Consider the following 19,787-nt stretch of genomic DNA (forward strand, 5'->3'; position numbering starts at 1 on the left):
TAATCAGAAAATTAGGTGATTGAAGTTGAGACTATTGTTGGATTGATAATGCTAAAGTTGCAAATATGATCATGGATGGAGGTGAGTGGCTCTGATCCTATGGAGAGGAAGATAATTGGAAGTAAGGAGGAAAAGTGATGAGTCATTTATAAGCGCTCCAAGTGTTATGACAGTAGAACTGGAGTGAATGATAATGATATAGGAACCAAAATCTTCAAGGAGCAACCCAGGTGATAGATGACTGCTGCAACGAGGAGAAATGTGTACAGTAGCTTACAAGAGACTCAGCGGTGGAGTTAAGAGGGAGGGAGGGCGTATTGTTTTGAGGCAAGCAGAGACAGGGTCACAATAGGCTATAATCAGGATTATAGGAGATGTTTGTACAGGCAAAACCCCGAGAAACTTCATGAAAGGTTATGGTACTTGTTAAACAAGTTTTTCCAATACATCTGTAGCTTGTGTTAAATGAGATGTATGGATTACAGTTGCCATCTCAGACTATGGCAAAGCTAGGCAGGTTAGTGGCCTGAAAACATGAAAGGAGCATAATCAGTAAAATCGGGAAAAACCAGGCAGGCTGACCAGAACTACTGGGAAGAGATACAAATTAGAAAGCAAGCAGAATTGTGGCGTGATCTGCATTCTTTAATCAAAGGAATGAGGCTCTCTAAGAGTAAGGTGGGATTCAGCACTGCAGAGACACAAGTCTTGGTCATGGCTGGATTGTGCATTCTGTTGTCACTAAGTCCCTGACCCTATGGCAATGACATCATAATGACCCCAAATGCAAGTGAAGTAAACAGAATCAGGGTAGGGCTCCAGGTGCTCTGGTGAACTCGACTTGGTGGATGGTGTGGAAGGGCCTTTGGAGAGACCTGTGCCCACGCTAAAAGTGAAAATGAAGGTGTTCGTTTGAGTTTGCTTGTGTGGAGCTTTTTTGGCACGGTTGACCCATCTGTGCTCCTCCCTGTGAGTTGATGTCACACAGGGTAAGAAACCATGTATTTATTCATCCTCGTTGACTTTTCTAGTTTATTGTGGTATTGATTCTTGAATGGAAGCCCTAGCAACAAGGAGCTCCACATGGAAAAGGAGGACAGACATGCACTGTCTCAATGCCCTGTGTAAGGAGTAGGGTAACCCAGGCCACCTGCTGCTTAGAATTTTCTTCCTGCTCTTTTCATTGCCTTGAAGGGAGTTTTAGAACTGCCTAGACAGTCTGATAGAGTTGAGAGTCAAACTGTGTAGCTGGTAAGAAGAATGGGCTGTAGGCTTGTTAAAAACAGAGTGCTGTCTTTCTCTCCCTTCTCCCCCATCTCCGCAGTTTCTGCGTCAGTACTTCTGGGTCAGGGCCTAAGGATTTGCGTTTCCTATAAGCTCCCAGGTGATGCTGATGTCCTCAGGAACCACTAGGTTGGTTTTATATGTATTTCTGCAGAACAATGTTTTTGATACTGTGGAGAATACACCCCAAGTGTTGTGGGTTCAATTCTGTCCTCCAAAAAGATATGTTTTCTAACTGCCAGTTCCTCAGGCCATGTCCTGTTTGGAAATAGGGTCTTTGCAGATGTAATTAGTTAGGATGATGCCATAGTGGCATAGGGTGGGCCCTTAACCAGTGTGACTGAAGTCCATATAAGAGGTGGAGAACCCTCCTGGTTTCAAGCGATTCTCTTGCTTCAGCCTCCCTAGTAGCTGGAGTTACAGGCACACACCACCACTACTGCCTAATTTTTGTATTTTTAGTAGAGAGGGTGTTTCACCATATTGGCCAGGCTGGTCTCTAACTCCTGACCTCAGGTGATCCACCTGCCTTGGCCTCCCAAAGTGCTGGGATTACAGGCATGAGCCACCATGGTGGCCAAGAGTGTCTTTTTTTATGCTAATGAGAAGACTATGGCCAGGGGCCCCTAGGTAGCTTCAGGATGGGGCTGGTCACCATAAAGATTGGAACTTTCAGCACCCACCTACCACAGGAAGGGGAGAGGGGCTGAAGGTTTAGTTGATCACCAATGGCCAATGATATATCTTCTGACCTCTTTACTCTTTATTATTTACTCATTCCTTTTTGCAGAACTATGATCCTAAGAGTATATATGTCGATATAGTGTTCTCTATGTATACATATACGCACACATATAATTTTGAGATTCTGAAAGTATAAATATCCATATAGGCATATATTTTTACATATTTTTTTATGAGACTGAGTCTCAGTCTGTTGCCTACGCTGGAGTGCAGTGGCTAGTGCCATACTGCTGGAGTCCAGCATCTACTTCTTCTTTTTAGAACTTGGATTATATCTCGGTTAACTAATCTATACCATACCTCTTATTTTGTCAAAGAGAATGTTTATTTTTAAAACCTTAAGCTTTCTGGTGAATCATAAATCATAATTTTCTATTTTGATTTAGCTAGTGAGGTAATATCAAGTTGCTTCCCCAGATTTTATCTATATATAAATTTTATTCTATTATTGCTGCATAACAGATAACCTGAAAATTTAGTGGTATCCAACCATAATGTTTCATTTTTCTCATGATTTTGTTTGTCAGGAATTAGGTTAGGCAGTTTCACTTTGGGGTCTCTCATGCAGTTTTGGCCGGATGTCAGCTGGGGCTGCAGTCATATGAGGGTTCTACTGGGCCGGAAACCTACAATGACCCTGGCGAGCTGTTGGGAGCTCAGCTGAAACTTTTGGCTGGAGCATTTACATGCAGCCTGTCCAGTATAGTGATTTCAGGATAGTTGGACTTTTTACATGGTGGCTGGTTTCCCCTGAGAGGAAGCATCTCAAGAGAACCAGGCAGAAATTTTTCAGGCCTTTTAAGGGCTTTTTAGAACTAATACATGGTGTAGTTTCACTTCTGTTGTGTTCTATTGTTTGAAGCAGTCATGAGCCTGTCCAGATTCAAGCAGTGGTGACATAGTGCCCCCACCTCTTCATGGAATGAGTGTCAAAGAGCTTGTGGGCAATACATTTCACTGCTTCATGGTTCTGAAGTATATCTTACATAAAATAAAATACACAGATCTTAAGCACTGAGTTCAATGAATATTGGTAATTGTTCAGACCCATGCATCCATTGCCTGATGTGAGGTATAGAACATTTTTTTCACTCTGTAAACTTACCTTGTGTGCCTTTCAAGTCAATCCTCACATAGTTTTTCCTGTTCTGTGAAGTCACATAAATGGAATTATACTATTTGTCTATTTGGCTTCTTTAAATCAACATAAAACTTTCAGATTCACCCGTATTGTTGATCTACCACTTGTATGTTCTTTTTTATTGCTGAGTTGCATTTCATTCTATGAATATACTACAGTTTCTTTATCCCTCACCCACTGTTGGACATTTATTTCTAGTGTGTGGCTGTTATGAGTGAAGATGATATGAACATTCTTGTATAAATCTTCAAATGTTATCAGGGTATCTTTGGAATAATATTTTCAAATTATTAAAATCTAGTGTTTCTGAATTGTTTTAATGCTCAAAGAACTTTGTTACTATTTACAGGCTTTTTTTTGGGATTAAGGAGGCATGGAGTTCCCAACCCTGGGGCCATGGATCAGTACGAGTCCATGACCTGTCAGGAACTGGGCTGCACAGCAGGAGGTGAGTGGCGGGAGAGCAAGCGAAGCTTCATCTGTATTTACAGCTGTTGCCCACTGCTTACATTACCACAGGAGCTTTGCCTCCTGTCAGATCAGCAGTGGCATTAGATTCTCATAGGAGCGTGAACCCCATTGTGAACTATGCATGTAAGGGATGGATCTAGGTTGTGCACTTCTTATGAGAATCTAGTGCCTGATGATCTGTCACTGTCTCCTATCATCCCCAGATGGGACTGTTTAGTTGCAGGAAAACAAATTCAGGACTCCCACTGAGTCTACCTTATGGCTAGTTGTATAATTTTTCATTATATACAATGTTAACAATTATAAAGTACACAATAAATGTAATGTGCTTGGATCATCCTCAAACCATTCCTCCACATTCCCCTTCCATCTGTGGAAAACTGTCTTTCATGAAACTGGTCCCTGGTGCCAAAAAGGTTGGGGTCCACTGGTTCATAGGATATACTAAAAAGGATGGAATGGTGTCTTATCAAGAAAAGTAAAATCTGTATCATCCATAATTTCAATTACATAAATGCTCAGCATGAAAAATTATAAAGATGGCTAAGAGTTTAAAAAATGGAAATGGAAATTTCCCCTCAAAACCAATTTCTCCTCTGCAAACTTCTTCACACCTCATCCCCTGGAGGTTAGAAAAGAGTGGGTTAGAATTCTAAATTTCTTTGTGTGTGTGCAGAGGATAGTATTGTTGGAAAGTGAGGAAGAGGATAGTATTGTTGGAAAGTAAAAGTTCATTACTAACTACAAATTGTAAGTCTGGTTTCAGTAATAACACTTCCTTTCTAGGTGACCCAACCCCAAGATATTGCTACTGTTGCCAAAAAGGGAATGAAGGTCATTGTGTCTCTGAGAATGTAGGAGTCCCTTTAATAGATGGGGAGAAATGGTTTAAAGATTCTTAAAAAATTGCACAGACAGTAGTTGTCTGCTCTTTGGTTATAGGTTATCCCAGTTGGGAGTGGAGGACTGAAGTATGTCTCAATGCACAAACTAAAGCTCTGCAGGCTTGGAAAGAAATTTTCTTTTGTAGTAAAAGCCTAGGCCCCTTGTTGTGGACATGAGCATTATATCTGTTAGTTATAATAGATTATTGGGGGGTATCATCTAGGCAATGAAGTGTTCTATAAGAAGATTATAAAGATAATCAGATTTGCCCCATGGATTTTGCCCAGTGGTTTTGAAGGCAAAACAAGATTAATTTGAATATGTAGGGAAGAAAAAGAAATTGATATTGATGTGGGGCTGCTTTTTTACATTTAAAAAAGGCTGACGGTGTCAACTACAAATTAAAAATCCGTAACAATTTCTAGTGTGATGCCAGATTAATGGGGGTACCTTGAAAAATTAGGTCAAAATAAAGTGACAGAAATTATAAAACATACATGATAATGATAATAAACAAGACATTTATTTTTCATAATCTTTTGGGGTAAAGGAGAAAAGTCAATTTGCCCTACCCAGTCATGGTCTTTCTGAAAGATTCTCCATTCATTCCATAGAACTGGGTAGGTTTATTAATCTCGGTGGATTTTGCACTCTTAATTCATAAAGAGAATTTCATTTCAAGAGAGTGGTCAAAGGGTGAGCCTTTGTGAGCAGCTTCGCTGGTGCACGGCCAGACTCCCTCTCTGGGTGAAGCTTTTTCCACATTGGCCACATAGATAGGGTGTCTCTCCTGTGTGTATTTTGCCATGCAGAATACAATTCCCCCTCGTGTGGAAACTCTTCCTGCATTGGGTACAGGCATAGGGCTTCAGGCCAGTGTGGACTCTGATGTGAACAATTAAGCTTCCTTTCTGACTGAAGGCTTTTCCACACTGATCACATCTATAGGGCTTCTCACCACTGTGAACTCTCCTGTGAACAGCAAGGTTACTCTGATTCCTGAAGCTTCTCTGACAAATAGCACACTCGTAGGGTTTCTGTCCAGTATGGAGTCTCTCATGGACAGCCAGACTACCTCGTTGACTGAAGCTTTTCCCACACTCTTTGCACTGATAAGGCTTCTCTCCTGTGTGTATCCGCTGATGTGTAACAAGATTGCCTTTGGCCCTGAAGCTTTTTCCACAGTGGGTGCACTCAAAAGGCTTCTGACCAGTGTGGATTCTCTCATGTAATGTGAGACTACCTTTTTGTCGGAAGGATTTTCCACACTCCTGGCACTCATAGACCCTTTGTCTCACTCCAGGTGAATCTTCCTGTAGTGTCTTAGAATCTGGTGATTTTTGTTCCAGCTTCTCTCTTCTGAAAGAATTTTGGATATCCCAGCTTGAGGATCCTGTAGCCTCAGAGTGGTCATATTTGTGGTGGGCTTCAGTCATCACATCTGGTAAAATGAGAGGGAAGTCATGTAAGAGGCACCAATATGCTGAGTGAGAAAAAGGAAAAGAAACATAATACTTTGAGTGCTTATGATGAGTCAGGCCTTCTTCTTTGCATAGACAATGCAATCCTGAAAGCAATGCCATGAGATTGATACAGATAATGGGAACACAGAGAAGCTATCAAAGGTCACAGAGCTACGTAAGTTAGAGTTGACTCAAACAGGCATTCTCCACAGCAGTGTACTGCCTCTAAACTTAATTTAGGCCAACAAACAATTTTGTAAGATAGACATGGTTTTCTCTATTTTACAGGTCAGAAAACAGGCTCAGAAAATGTAGAAAACTATATAGGATGATATAGAGCCCCATACCCAACTTCTGACTCCAAAACAGATTTGGATCCAGGCTGTATAAGGCCTAAAACGTTCACATTTTAGAGGCACCCTTTTAAGAAAATGTATAAAATTAAGCACAGGGTCTTGGAGAGACCAATGCAAGTGAGGGGTCCTAAAACTTAAGCTGCATTTGCTTCTTCAGAAATCCACCTCTTTCCAGTCTGTTCTGACAATGGAATCAGCACCACGACCTCAGAAAATACGCAGCACAATCCTGGGTGCTTTACATCTATCATTGCTAATCCCTGCAATCTTATAAGATAGAGCTTATTGTCCCATTTCACAGATGAATCTGGAGCTTAAGGAAATTAAATAACCTGTCTGATACTGTAAATCTAGCCATGGCAATTATAGAATCTGATTCAAGGAATTTTTCCCATTAAAAATCCTTGCTATTTTCAGTCTACTAAGCAAAGGCAAAACTAAAATCAATTTTGGTTTGGATGTTATTCTCATATACTTCCTATGCAGATACTGACTTTTTTTTCCTAATACTGCCCTGCATCTGAGCCTCCTGGTGCACTTTAAATGTGGGTCCATTCACCACTATTAACAGTTTTCTTGGTGTCACCCCAGAGTAATTTTCTCCTTGTTACCTTGCCTTATTCAGAGACAGTGCTGAGATTTAAGCTGTTCATTCATTCTCAGAGACTATCTCAATGCTACCTCCACTTCAAGAGGGTTCTCTTGCTCCGTTTCTACTATTAGTTCTAACTCCAGCTTGCAGGCTTTTCTTGTAACTCTATGAACAGTGAGGTCTATCAAAGCAAGGTCTCCTCTGCTTCCTCAAACTGCTGACCAGTCCTAAGGAGAGGAACACTGAATATCTGTGAGCTGAGCACATCCAGCCATTGACTGACTCACTCACTGAAGAATGCTACATTCTGGGCATATCTTCCATGACAGTCCAGCAGGGTAGCTGTTGGAAATCCAAACATGTCCACTTCTGCTTATGACCTCAGTCACCACCTCTCCATATGATTCTTCCATTGGCTGTTCCTGAGCACCTGAGGGAGAAAAACAAACAGAAACAAACAGGAAAGGGCAGGAGAATTGACATGTGAGAAGGAAAAAGTCACCAGTTGTTTCAGTTTGAGGCATAAGTGAATGTAAGAAACCTAGATTGCCTGACATAATGTCAGTTACCTATAACATCACAGTAAAATGGGCCTAAAGGTACTAGGACCACACACAAATGAGTCTGGGAAGAAGCAGGAGGTGGGAAAGCAGAGAACACATAAACAGATGTCTCTTCCTGCCAATCACAATAGTCATTCCTGTTTATACTTTGGTCTTGGCATGTGATTGGGATCTTCCATTTTCTTTCCCCACCTACTACTTTCATCCTTCCAAGCCCCAGAGGAATTCAGAATCTAAAAAAATCAACATTTCAGTCTTTATGATTGGTTCCATGTTGAAACCAATCAGCTCTTCAGTTCTCTGTAGTTATAAAGAATTAAGGGAGCCCGTATGGTACCACTGAACAATTCTTAGGCAGCTAAGTACCCAGACCCACCTCTCTCTTGGTCTTGAAGATGTAAGAATACCAGTTCTGACCAAGTGTAAATACTTGTCAATTCTTGGAAAAGAAAGACCTACTCAAAAACCAAGCCCAAGGCACTCCAACTAGATTAAGTAACTTGCCCAAAAACCCACAGAAAATAAGGAGTCAAGGTGGAGCAAAGGTTCAAATCCAAGACTTTCTGGATCCAAAGCCTATGTTCTTTTTTTCTTTTGAGACGGAGTTTTGCTCTTGTTACCCAGGCTGGAGTGCAATGGCGCGATCTCGGCTCACCACAACCTCCGCCTCCTGGGTTCAGGCAATTCTCCTGCCTCAGCCTCCTGAGTAGCTAGGATTACAGGCATGCGCCACCATGCCCAGCTAATTTTTTGTATTTTTAGTAGAGACGGGGTTTCACCATGTTGACCAGGATGGTCTCGATCTCCTGACCTCATGATCCACCCACCTTTGCCTCCCAAAGTGCTGGGATTACAGGCTTGAGCCACTGCGCCCGGCCGCCTATGTTCCTAAATTAGATAGTTGTCTAGTTTCCCATCACTAAAGAGCTGGTCAGAATGCTTATAAAATTGAACAGAAAGGAACAGAGTTTGACCAGACTGAATTACTCTTCATATCCTAGGAATCCTCTTGTATGTGCTCTGAATTATCTAAAAAAAATTTTTTTGAGTCAAGGTTTTGCTCTGTTGCCCAGGCTGGAGTGCAGTGGTTCAATCATAGCTTGTTGTCACTTTGAACTCCTGGACTCAATGGATCCTCCCACCTCAGCCTCCCAAGTAGCTAGGACTACAGGTCAGCACCACCAAGCCTGGCTAATTTTAAATTATTTAAAAATTTTTTCGTAGAGGTTGGGTTGCATTATGTTGCCCAAGCTGGTTTCCAACTCTTGGCCTGAAGTGATCCTCCTGCCTTGGCCTCCCAAAGTGTTGAGACTGTTAGGCATGAGCCACTAAACCTGGCCCAAATAATTTTCTTTTTTGAATATTTCTTCTTACTTCAGGATCCTAATTAGTGAATTCTTTTCTTTTTTTTTTTTTGAGACGGAGTTTCGCTCTTGTTACCCAGGCTGGAGGGCAATGGCACGATCTCGGCTCACTGCAACCTCCTTCTCCTGGGTTCAGGCAATTCTCCTGCCTCAGCTTCCTGAGTAGCTGGGATTACAGGCACGAGCCACTGTGCCCAGCTAATTTTTTGTATTTTTAGTAGAGACGGGGTTTCACCATGTTAACCAGGATGGTCTTGATCTCTTGACCTCGTGATCCACCCGCCTCGGCCTCCCAAAGTGCTGGGATTACAGGCGTGAGCCACCGCGCCCGGCCATTAGTGAATTCTTATACTTAAAAAAAAATACAGTGATTCAATGCATACTCTTTCTTTCCCTCTAATATGTCCTATCAAAATGCTGGCCTTCTAATTTAATGAAATAATAGTATGATGCTACCATTATTTGTTAAGCACCTGGTTCTTCTTGACAACTGCACATTTTGCTACATGCTGTGACGACCAGGAGAGTCATTTAAACTTTTATTTGGAAGACTCATGTCCAACTTGGAACACAAGCTACAAAAGAATTCCCTACCAGCGTGCCAGCACATCATTTGGAAGTTCAAGGTATTTTTGCTTAACTGCATACCCATTAAGAGTCCCTGGAAGAGTACATGGCGCCTGCTGCCTGGGGTTCGACTCTGCTGTTGGGGATTCCAGAAATTAGAGCAGAATTCATAGCTCTGCCTCTCCACCTGCTGTGAGGTTCAAGTTACAATGCCGCTGCCTATCAGGGACCTCCATGATTAGTAAGCGGGCACTGTCATATTTTTCTCCCTAGATCACAGGTCTGAGGAATCAGTTTTCCCAAGCTTTTGTAAAAAGTGGGTTTATATTAAAAAACATTGATTTTCCTATCAGAAAGGCTATTACATCCTTTGGAAAAAGCTTAGAAGTAGGCCGTGAGAGTCGTGGCTTCTTGCCGTGGTCCCCCCAGGATATGACCTTGGGCAAGTAACCCAGCAGCCCTGAATCTGTTTTCCCACTTATTAAACAGGTTACTAACACTGTCCTATCAGGTAACTCCTGGGAGAAGGAAAGAATCAAACAGGAAGGGTCTCTGACGAGACCACCAGACTTAAGACCTAAAATCCAGCGTCCTCTGCAGGGCGATGAGGAGTACACTTGGCGGTCTTGAGAACGTCTTGGGGCCAGTTTCAGGCGTAGGAGTTGTGCGTGGCGTGGTTTCCCACACACGGCCTGGGTTCCCACTCTCCCCCGGAGGAGCTGCCTCTCCTCGCAGCCCCGGAAGGCCGGCGCCGGCTTCCTGCCCTCGCTGAAGCCCGCACGGAGGTCCAGGGAGCCTGCCGCGGCCTCCCCACTCCCACGCCCCAGCCCCATTGGCCCTGCTCCTCTCCGCCGACGCTGCCCTCCCGCCTCGGGCCCCGGACCCGCCCTGCGGTCCTGAACCTCCGCACCCCGCTCTGCGGTCCACGGGACCCTGCTCTGCGGACCGCCGACCTCTCCGCTCGCGGCCGGCCTTCCTAGGGTCTCCTGCCCTCAGGCTTGATCATTGCCTCGCCGGCCGCTGGCCCAAGTCGGCAACACGGAGGACCCTGGACTGCAGCCCGACGGCGCAGCACCACCTCGCCAGGGCGCTCTGACCCGGCGGGCGGCCTCACTCACCGGAGCGGCGCGCGCCCGCAGACAAAGGCCGGCGCCGAGCCCGTAGCAGCGCCAGCGCCAGCGCCGGCGGACCGGACTACAACTCCCAGGAGTCTCCGCGTGAGCCCGCCCGCCGAGGGCCGTGGGTCTCGGCGGCCCCGGCTTCCATAGAGCACTGTGGGAAATGTAGTTCTCCAGCACACCCTGCGCTCGGGCTCCACCGGTCCCGGAGGCGCGGGAACCTCAGGCCCCTGGGCTTGGACTGGGAGTCCGGGGCCCCTGGGCGCTGACCCGTCCGCGGACGCGGAGCGGGGACCGAGCCACAGCCATTCAGATTAGCAAAATATGATTGAAAGCATCGGGGTAGCAGGCGCTGAGCCAAGGACTCAGGAATCCAGAATTCTTGCAGGGCGTCGTGAAAGGAAACAGTTTTGGGGAGAAATCTGTTCATAAAGCCTTGGGTGCTTCCAGGTCATGTGTTGAGCCGCTCCCTGCATGAGCGAAGGCGAAGCCCGCTTTCATGGAGCTTCTGTGAAGAGCAACAGAAACACAGGTAGTCCAGTCCTTGTGAGATACTGGGAGGAGCATGGTTGCTTTTGGACACGTACTAGATAAAGCGTCTCCTTGCCCCCCCCCGCCCCCACTCACTCTGTCTTCCTGGCTGGAGTGCAGTGGTTGCGATCTCGGCTCAGTGCAACCTCTGCCTTCTGGGCTCAAGCATTCTCTTCCTCAGCCTCTTAAGTAGCTGAGACTACAGGTCCGTGCCACCACGCCTGGCTATTTTTTTTTTTGTATTTTTAGTAGAGACGGGGTTTCACCATGCTGGCCAGGCTGTCTGATATACCTTGAACCTCCTTCAAACTCATTTTTCCAAGATCTGGAGCCCTTCTGTCTGTCTGGGCGTCTCCCTGGGTCCCTGCCTCTGGAGCCCCTCTCCGTAGATGTGTCCTTCCTCTTGAGTGAAGTACTCATAAAGAATGCTTCCTCTTGCTATGTCCTTGTCCTCTACCCCAAAGCCACACATTGGTTAAACCAAACAACTTAATTTCACTCAATATGCAAAGTGTCATGTAAGTAATACGTTGGTTCCTAAATGTCAGCTGTTACTATATTGCACATCATTTCTGAATTTCTTTCAACATTTATCCATTGAACACATTTTAAATGCTGACACTAGGGACACGAATGTGAACAAGACACACTCCGTCTCCTAAGGAGGCGTAGGGAGGGAGCTGATAGTCTAGTGGAGAAAACCACCACTTTCCTCACACGGGGGTCAGGGGCATTGCACAGTCAAGTCCCAGAGTGCGTGGTGCAAACTGTCCAGAAGCTCCCCACTCCTGAACTGCTGCAGGTGGCTCCTCCCCTCACTCCTCCCAAGTCTGAGAGAAAGTGGTGGGGGCGGCACACAGCAAAGGCCAAGGTTCGGAGTCCTAAGGCTGCGTCTTCTGCTTCACACCTGGTACATAGGTTCCACTGACGTCAGGACCAGCTGTGGACACTAGGACAAGTTTCAGATCCTGCTGTGACGGTACACGACAAAGCATTGGTGGGAAACGATGGCTGTGAGGGGGGACTGCCATTGCTTTTATAAATCCGCATAAACTTCCTAACGGGGTCTCAGGAAAGTGGACACATTGAATGGCCCAAAGCTGGGGAGAAAGCTGTTAGTATTGGGGTTGATGAGAACCGGGCCTCCATAGACAGACTGCCCAACTGCAAAATGGGGCTTATTCTCACCCACCACCTGCATCTTAAGACAAATGCTCAACAAGAGGGAGGGTGTGGAGTGAGCATGAAAGGGAAATAATTGTTGGCAGTGTAGATTTGAAAAATTGCCAAAGAACAGTTCCCCCACTTTGCAGGCATTTCAAAACATTAGGGGAAGGACAGATAATTCAATAAAGGGTGTTATGACAAGGGCTAGACATTGGGGGTGGGGTGGGGACTTGAATGTTTATCTAATTCCCATGCCAAGAGAACCTCCAGATGGATTAATGTAAAATGGGAAACACAGAGCCACAAAGGCCCAGAAGAACACATAGATTAATCTTATAATCTTGGCATAGGGAAGGCTTTCTTAACCAGTGTAGCAAAGGCAGAAACAATAAAGAAGATTAAAATCCAACACTTCGGTGTGGCCAAACCACCACTAAATGAAGTTAACATGTGACAAGCTGGGAAAATATTAGCAACTGTCATACTTAAAGACACCATACAAATCAATAAGAAAAAGACAGTTCATTAGAAATGTGGCAAAGGACAGCAACTCACACACACACAAATGAAAGAAAAGTACATTCACTATTCATTTTATAAAATTTCCAATTCAAGCAAATAAAAATTACCTCCCAAGTACTAAATGGCAAAGATTGCAAAGGAGACTGGGGAAGTGGACAAGTCCATCTGTGTGTAAATTAGGATGATTGCTCTGACTGGACATTTGCAGTACATACCAAAAGTCCTGAAAATGTGCATTTTCTTTCTAGAATTTTTTTCGTTGGGGAAAAAGAATCAGATAATTGTATCCTAATTGTGGAATGAAAGCTGAAGTGAAGTCCAGGTCTCTGAAGTATTGACTTGGAAAGGACTTTTAGCTCCTTTGAAAGGAGTGGCTGCCCTAGAAATTTCCATGAGACTATAAAGCTGGAGGGAAGCTGAAGCCTTTACTTGCTGCCGTAGTTCTGAACAAATACAGCCATTTGTTGCTTAGTGATGGGGGACACCTTCCCAGAAATGCACTGTTAGGCGATTTCATCTTTGTGAACGTCGTAGAATGTACTGACACAAATCTAGATGGTCCCTCCCGTTACACACTAGGCTCTATTGTTTAGACTCTGTGCTAGTGACTGTACTGAATACTGCATGTAATTGTAATGAACAATGGCAAGTATTTGTGTATCTAAACATAGAAAAGGCATGGTAAAAATATGGTGGAATAATCTTCTGGGACCACTTTTGTACTTGTGGCCAGTCGTTGACTGAAAGTTTGTAATACAATGCATGACTGTACCTGGGTCTAGAGTGGTAGAATAAGAACCCACCTTCTTGGGGGGGGGGCGTTGATCAGAACGCTTTCCATCATGCTTACTATCTGTGTCTACTGCAGTCTCTATCAGAAATGCAGGCCTCTTCAGTCCCTTGTCTGTGCTCCTCCTTCCTCAGTGCTCTGCACACTCACTGCACTGTGCGAGCCTTCTGTCCATGCCACACTCTCCTCTCACTCTGTCCATTATGGGGCAGTGCTTGGGAGAAAGTCAGCTTTCTTGCAGCCCTTCCATCTTGGTGGCCAAGCTTGGGCAGCTGGACCCCCAGGATAAAGGAATCTGTACTTTAGTATGATTCTTTGGAAAGGTTTTTGAACCCTGGGCCAGAGCCGTCCAAACATTCCCTGACATGCCAGCCATTTCTTGGGGCTGGAAGTGATGGTGGCTTCTCCTTGGACAAGCGGTTCCTTTTCTCTGAAGCTGCCTTTGTCCTTTTGAGCAAATGTGTTTTGTGTTTGATTTCACTAGCACCTAACTAGTAAACCTAGTGTGTGCAATTGTAAGCCTAGTGTGTGGATCGTTGCTCTTGTCTCCTCATAACTCCGGCAACTATTCATATAAAAATCATCCTGATGGAAGCTATCTCTGTAGGCTTCAGGCAGATTTTGTTCTTGCCTTTTGTTTCTGCCATTTAGTCAGCCGTGCCCTTCTTCAGCCTCTTGATGGAGTTGCTTATAAGCCAGAAAGTGGGAGGGAAAGTGTGGGGTGGAGAAGATGACCCACACCTAGTACAAATTTGCATTTGTTTTCAGCACTGTGGGCTAAGCCAACATTTCCTGCAGAGGCTCTGATGCCCAGAGTTGATTACTCTGTTTGGTGTCACTTAGTGGGGCTGCAGTTAGGACTCCTTTAGGATGTATTTATGGTGCTGCTCGGCTCACAAAAGACTATGCGCCTGGCATTGTGCGAGTGAGTGCTGTACTTTCCTAATGAACCTTTTGAGGAAACATTGCGGAGGAGGATGAAGTCCTGCATTCCTGTCTCCCATTGTGTAGGAAGGCCTCCACGTGGCCAGAGGCTGAAGACATGAATGTGGCTGAAGTGGGAGCTAGGTGTTTCTCCTCAGATCAACTGTTGGGTGCTACTTCCTCTCATGCCTGAGTCCTGAGCTGTGGACCCTGGAGCAGGGATTTCCAATGGGGCCTGCAGATGAGCTCCATGTGTGTCTGTGAACTGATGAAATGGCAAAAGTGGATGCCTTAGTCCATTTAGTGTGGCAATAAAGGAATGCCTGAAACCGAGTAATTTATAAAGAAAAGAGGTTATTTGGCTCATGGTTCTGCAGGCTGTGCAAGGAGCCTGGTGCCAACATCTGCTTCTGGGGAGGCCTCAGGCTGCTTCTGCTCATGGCAGGAGGTGAAGGAGAGAGGTGTGTAGAGATCACACGGTGAGAAAGGAAGCAAGAGAGACAGGGAGGTGCCAGGCTCTTTTTAACAGCCAGCCTTTGGGGGAATTCTTAGGGGAATTAATAGAGTGAGAACTCCCTTACAGTATCATTAATCTATTCATGAGGGATCTGCCCTCACGACCCAAACACTTCCTGTAAGGCACCACTTCCAACACTGGGGATCAAATTTCAACATAAGGTTTGGGGTACAAACATCCAAACTATGGAGTGGACTGGAGGCTCTTTAGGACAGATGCTATATGCTTTTCATCAAAGAGTTGGTTGATCTCCAAAAAGATGAAAATGATTGAGAATCCTTGAATATGCAGAGACAGATCATGGTAAACTTTTTTCTTTTAACTTTTCATTTTGAAATGATTTTAGACTTACAGAAAAGCTGCAAAAACAATGCAGAGGGTTCACATATGTTTTTCACTCACCTTTCCCTAATTGTAACAACTCACAGAATTATAATAATCAACCCCAGAAAATTAACATTGATACCATGCATCATGGTACTAATTAATAGTAAGCTGCTGACCTTTTTTGGGTTTCACTAGTTTCCCCCCTAATGTTCATTTTCCAGGATCCAGTCCAGGATCCTACACTGCACGCAATTGTTGTGTCTTGGTAACCTCTTTGAATCTGTGGCATTTCATCTTTTTTTTTTGAGACAGAGCCTCACTCTGTCACCTAGGCTGGAGTGCAGTGGCGCCATCTTGGCTCACTGCAACCTTCGCCTCCCGGGTTCAAGCGATTCTTCTGCTTCAGCCTCCCGAGTACCTGGGACTACAGGCACGTGCCAGCACATCTGGCTAATTTTTTGTATTTTTAGTAGAGATAGGGTTTCACCATATTGGCCAGGCTGGTCTCAAACTTCTGACCTCAGGATCTGCCTGCCTTGGACTCCCAAAGTGCTGGGATTACTGGCGTGAGCCACCATGCCCAGCTGGCATTTCATCATTTTAATGAAGAAAATAAAATCTGTTAGTAGCAGTGATATTAAACTGCAGGATAACTGTGGACACACAAATGGTCTGCCTTTCTTTCTTCTTGCCTTCTCATTCATTTTCTGTCCCAAGCAAAACTGAAAATTAAGTTTATTTTCATTTGCTATCACCAAAGTAGAACAGGTCATAACTTTTATTTTAAAATACGCAAAACATATAGTTGTTAGGTTTAAAGGCTTGAAAGTCTTCAACTCTATTTCACAGTAGTCAAACACATTTCATGAAATATAAAAGACATGACTGTAATAATCATATAACTGACTTGTGTAGTGAGGAATTTAACCTTGCTTTAAAGAGCTTGGACTTTGTCCTCAGCTCTGGCAGGTGATCTATCTCCAAGCTGTTGGAGTGTGGTGCTTGACAGGATTGTCTTCATTTGCCAGTGGCCTGGGTTCACACTGGGTAGTCTAGATGTGATTTAGGGTGGGGCTGCCACACTGGATCGTCTCAGGATGGGACCTGGATACTCCAGGTTACAACATGCTCTGGGTGGAGGATTTGGGGGGTCACGTGGAATCAGTGAACTTTGGGATGGCAGGAGGCTGGAGGCTAAGATTTGCCAGGCGAATGATCAGTCACACAGATGTGAGGGAGCTCCAGCAGACACTCTGGGCCCAATGGTTGAGTGGTCTTGCAGGGTGGCACTACTGCATGTGTACTGTCACACAGCGAGGCAGGGAAACCACGCCGTCCTCTCTCCTTGGGGAGGGGACAATGGGAACTGCATGTGGTACTTTTCCCGTACCCTGCCCTTGGGTGATTTGAATCTAGACTTTCACTGTAATTAACATTACTTACAATGCAACAGCTTTTAGTGAGTTCTGTGTCTTCCTAGCAAATAATTGAACCTGAATGTGGTTTTGGGAACCTCCCCATCAAATTGACAGTTGGTGTCAGAAGTGAGGGCAGTCTTGCCTGGGCGCAGTGGCTCATGCCTGTAACCCCAGTACTCTGACAGGACAAGACAGGAGAATTGCTTGAGCTTAGGAGTTTGAGACCAGCTTGGGCAACATAATGGGACCCTGTTACTACAAAAAAAAAAAAAAAAATTAGCTGCGTATGGTGGTGCATGCCTGTAGTCCCAGCTACTCTGAAGGATGAAGTGAGAGGCTTGCCTGAGCCCAGGAGGTCAAGGCTGCACTGAACTGTGCTTGTGTCACTGCACTCCAGCCTGAGTGGACGGAGGAAGACTCTGTCTCAAAAAAAAAAAAAAAGTGAAGGCAGTCTTGTAGACTGTTTCTCTAATTTTGCAGTTGGTCTTAACTTTTGCAGTGACTTTGAAAGTTGAATCTGAAACCATGTCTTTGCACTTGAAGATAAAAATAACTCTCCTCTCAAGACAAACGAGATTGTCATTAGTAAAGTGTAATTTTCAATTTAGCAAATGCACTTCAACATGTTTAACTTATAAGAACACAATAAAACTATGGTCAGTTTAAGACCTGAAGTTATGTCACTTGCATTGAGGGTTTAAAACAAGCACTAGATTTCTTCTGCCCGGACCCAGGAAGCGGAGGTTGAGGTGAGCCGAGATCACGCCATTGCACTCCAGCCTGGGTAACAAGAGCGAAACTCTGTCTCAAAAGCAAAAACAACAACAACAACAAAAAACAAAAAAACCCCATAGATTTCTTCTAAACAATGGAGATTAAACAAGGAACATCCACTGTCTATAAAGACCTTGACCTTCACCCGTTGCTCATGGATCTGTCTAGAGTCCAGAGGTTTTAAAATGTCTCCAGTGTTTTGCCAAGACCTAAGTTCTTTAGGACTACGAAACAGCTTGATTGACTCGTTTTCTTTTAGAAAATTCCATATGAACACTAAACGCATTTATGTAATTCCAGCAGGGGTGGTGGTGTATTTTGGCAACCAGGGTATCTTTCCAAAGGCACAGCTCTGATAAGTTTGCTCTGGATTGATGCATCTTTTTGTTATGGGAACCAGATGCATCAAGTGCAGAGTATTTTCCAGGCACTTGAACTTGCCTTGTGGTTATTAAGTTTCTGAAACAGAAGTCCGAATGTTTACTTAAGAGAAAAGACAAATTATAGGGTGAAGGCTAAATTGATGTTTACATTATCAAAGACTGCTGTTTTCAGAGCAAAAATGGACATTAACCATGAAAATGGTTTATGCTGTGGCATTTTTGGAACATATTTTTTTCATTTAAAAAGTTTCAATATATGGCAAATATGTAAATGTGCACATGTGAGCACATCATTTTTCTGTGTTTTTGTCCTCCTTATTTCTGAAATCCTTCCAACTACTTAAAAGTTCCAACTATTAAAAAGTACGGCAATCTGTTAGCATTTCAAATGTTGATAAACTTTGATTTAGGACTTTTCCAGTATTAGATTCTGAAGTTGCCAGTTTATTAATGCTTTTAAAATAAAATTTATTGCACTAGGAGTTGAAATAAGTTGTTTTTAACTCATAAAATGAGCTGCTGAAAAGTATTTTCCTACATTTTTCTGAATAACATTTTCAGAAACTCCTAGAGTGATAGATTTAAAATACTTAATTGGAAACATTTTACATTTAGAAGTACTTCTAATAAAAGTAAAGACAATATTTTTCTGTAATTTTTCTACAGCAGGAGAAGTTTCTACTCCAGTTTTGGGCCCCTGGCTTCGGCCGCATACCTGCAGGTCCTCCTGAGAAGGCGTTCCCTTGGCCTAGGGCCTGTGATATTGGTGAAGGGCACCACAAGGTAGCCGTTCCCAGCCATGTTCAGTTGGCAGAGTCCCTCATGCTCTGTGTGGCACTTCATAAAACATGGCAAGTAGCAGCTGCTGGCAGCACACCTCACATCCCCGGAGCTCACCTTGAGCTTTGGTGACAGATGTTTCTGTATGTGGAGGGCTCCCCACCTCAGGAACCAGAGCTCCTTGCTTGAGTCCTCTCAGTGGCCACAGGAATTTGCCTGCCCTGTGGGTGTGCCTGGCTTCAAGTGCTGGGAATTTAATGCTTCCAGGAGCCACCTTCCACCAATAAGGACTTGGAGTTCCTGGAGGAATATCTCAGCTCATCCCCTTTTCCGTGAGTCAGGCTTGCAGTGTTCCATGTTCTCGCAGAAGGCCTCAGTGGGGGCCGGGCATGGTGGTTCATGCCTGTAATCTCAGCACTTTGGGAGGCTGAGGCAGGCAGATCACCTGAGGTCAGGAGTTCAAGAGCATTTGACTGCAGAAGGCTCAGTGGGATTGCGCCCTGTTTGCCACAGTGGCACTCTGCTTTTTCCTGCACCTGTGTGTGGCACTGCTTCCAGCCCTGGCTCATTGCCCACTGACTGACAGTGCTTCCCAAATGACTAGCCTGAAGCCTATCTCAGGATTTCCTTTCTGGGGAGGCCAGCAGAAGATGCCGTGTGGACCAAGTGATGCAACAGCACCCTCAGGCTCACTGAGGAGTTGAAAGCTTGTGGTGGTCCTGAAGCTACTTGAAGGAATGGGGGATTCAGGAGAATCACTAAACTCCAACAGGAAGGGATTTACTTTATCTCATGGGCCAACGAAATGGATACGAAACACATACGCACTCACACACATAAGTAATAGGAGAGAAGATAGTATTTTAAACAGCGTTTAAGATCACAAGCTAAATAATAAAGAATAGAAATAGGTGGGAAAGTGGATGGAAGGAAAACAAAAATCATTAAAGACTTATACTTTCATAAAGGGCAAACCAAGTTTTGTGTGTTTATTGCATATATATATAAATATATATATATATATATGTATTTATTTATTTCAACTCCTAATCGCGCACACTTTCTCTCTCTCTGTCTCTCTCTCTCTCTCTATTTTTGAGACAGAG

General features: G+C 44.4%; 1 protein-coding gene and 1 long non-coding RNA gene across 10 annotated transcripts; one reads left to right on the forward strand and one right to left on the reverse strand.

The window, feature by feature from the left end:
- The first annotated feature begins 820 nt into the window (after positions 1-820).
- Positions 821-14,074, forward strand: LOC118146245 (uncharacterized). The gene is made up of 3 exons (XR_004731849.3): positions 821-989; positions 3,519-3,617; positions 9,334-14,074. It is a non-coding gene; the product is annotated as an uncharacterized LOC118146245 (long non-coding RNA).
- Positions 5,029-10,628, reverse strand: ZNF32 (zinc finger protein 32). 9 transcript variants are annotated; one of them, XM_009009513.6, is made up of 3 exons: positions 10,549-10,628; positions 7,228-7,366; positions 5,029-5,966 (listed from the first exon to the last, which is right to left on the reverse strand). In XM_009009513.6, the coding sequence occupies exons 2-3, from the start codon at positions 7,295-7,297 to the stop codon at positions 5,215-5,217; spliced, it is 822 nt and encodes a 273-aa protein (XP_009007761.1). In that variant the 5' UTR covers positions 7,298-7,366; positions 10,549-10,628; the 3' UTR covers positions 5,029-5,214. The 9 variants fall into 9 exon arrangements, with proteins under 9 accessions (XP_009007761.1, XP_035123473.1, XP_009007763.1 ...); XM_035267582.3 differs by having other exon boundaries at positions 5,029-6,008; XM_009009515.6 differs by having other exon boundaries at positions 7,224-7,366.
- Positions 14,075-19,787: the final 5,713 nt, after the last annotated feature.

The sequence above is a fragment of the Callithrix jacchus genome, chromosome 12 (assembly GCF_049354715.1).
Source record: "Callithrix jacchus isolate 240 chromosome 12, calJac240_pri, whole genome shotgun sequence".
In the NCBI taxonomy this organism is placed as follows: domain Eukaryota; kingdom Metazoa; phylum Chordata; class Mammalia; order Primates; family Cebidae; genus Callithrix; species Callithrix jacchus.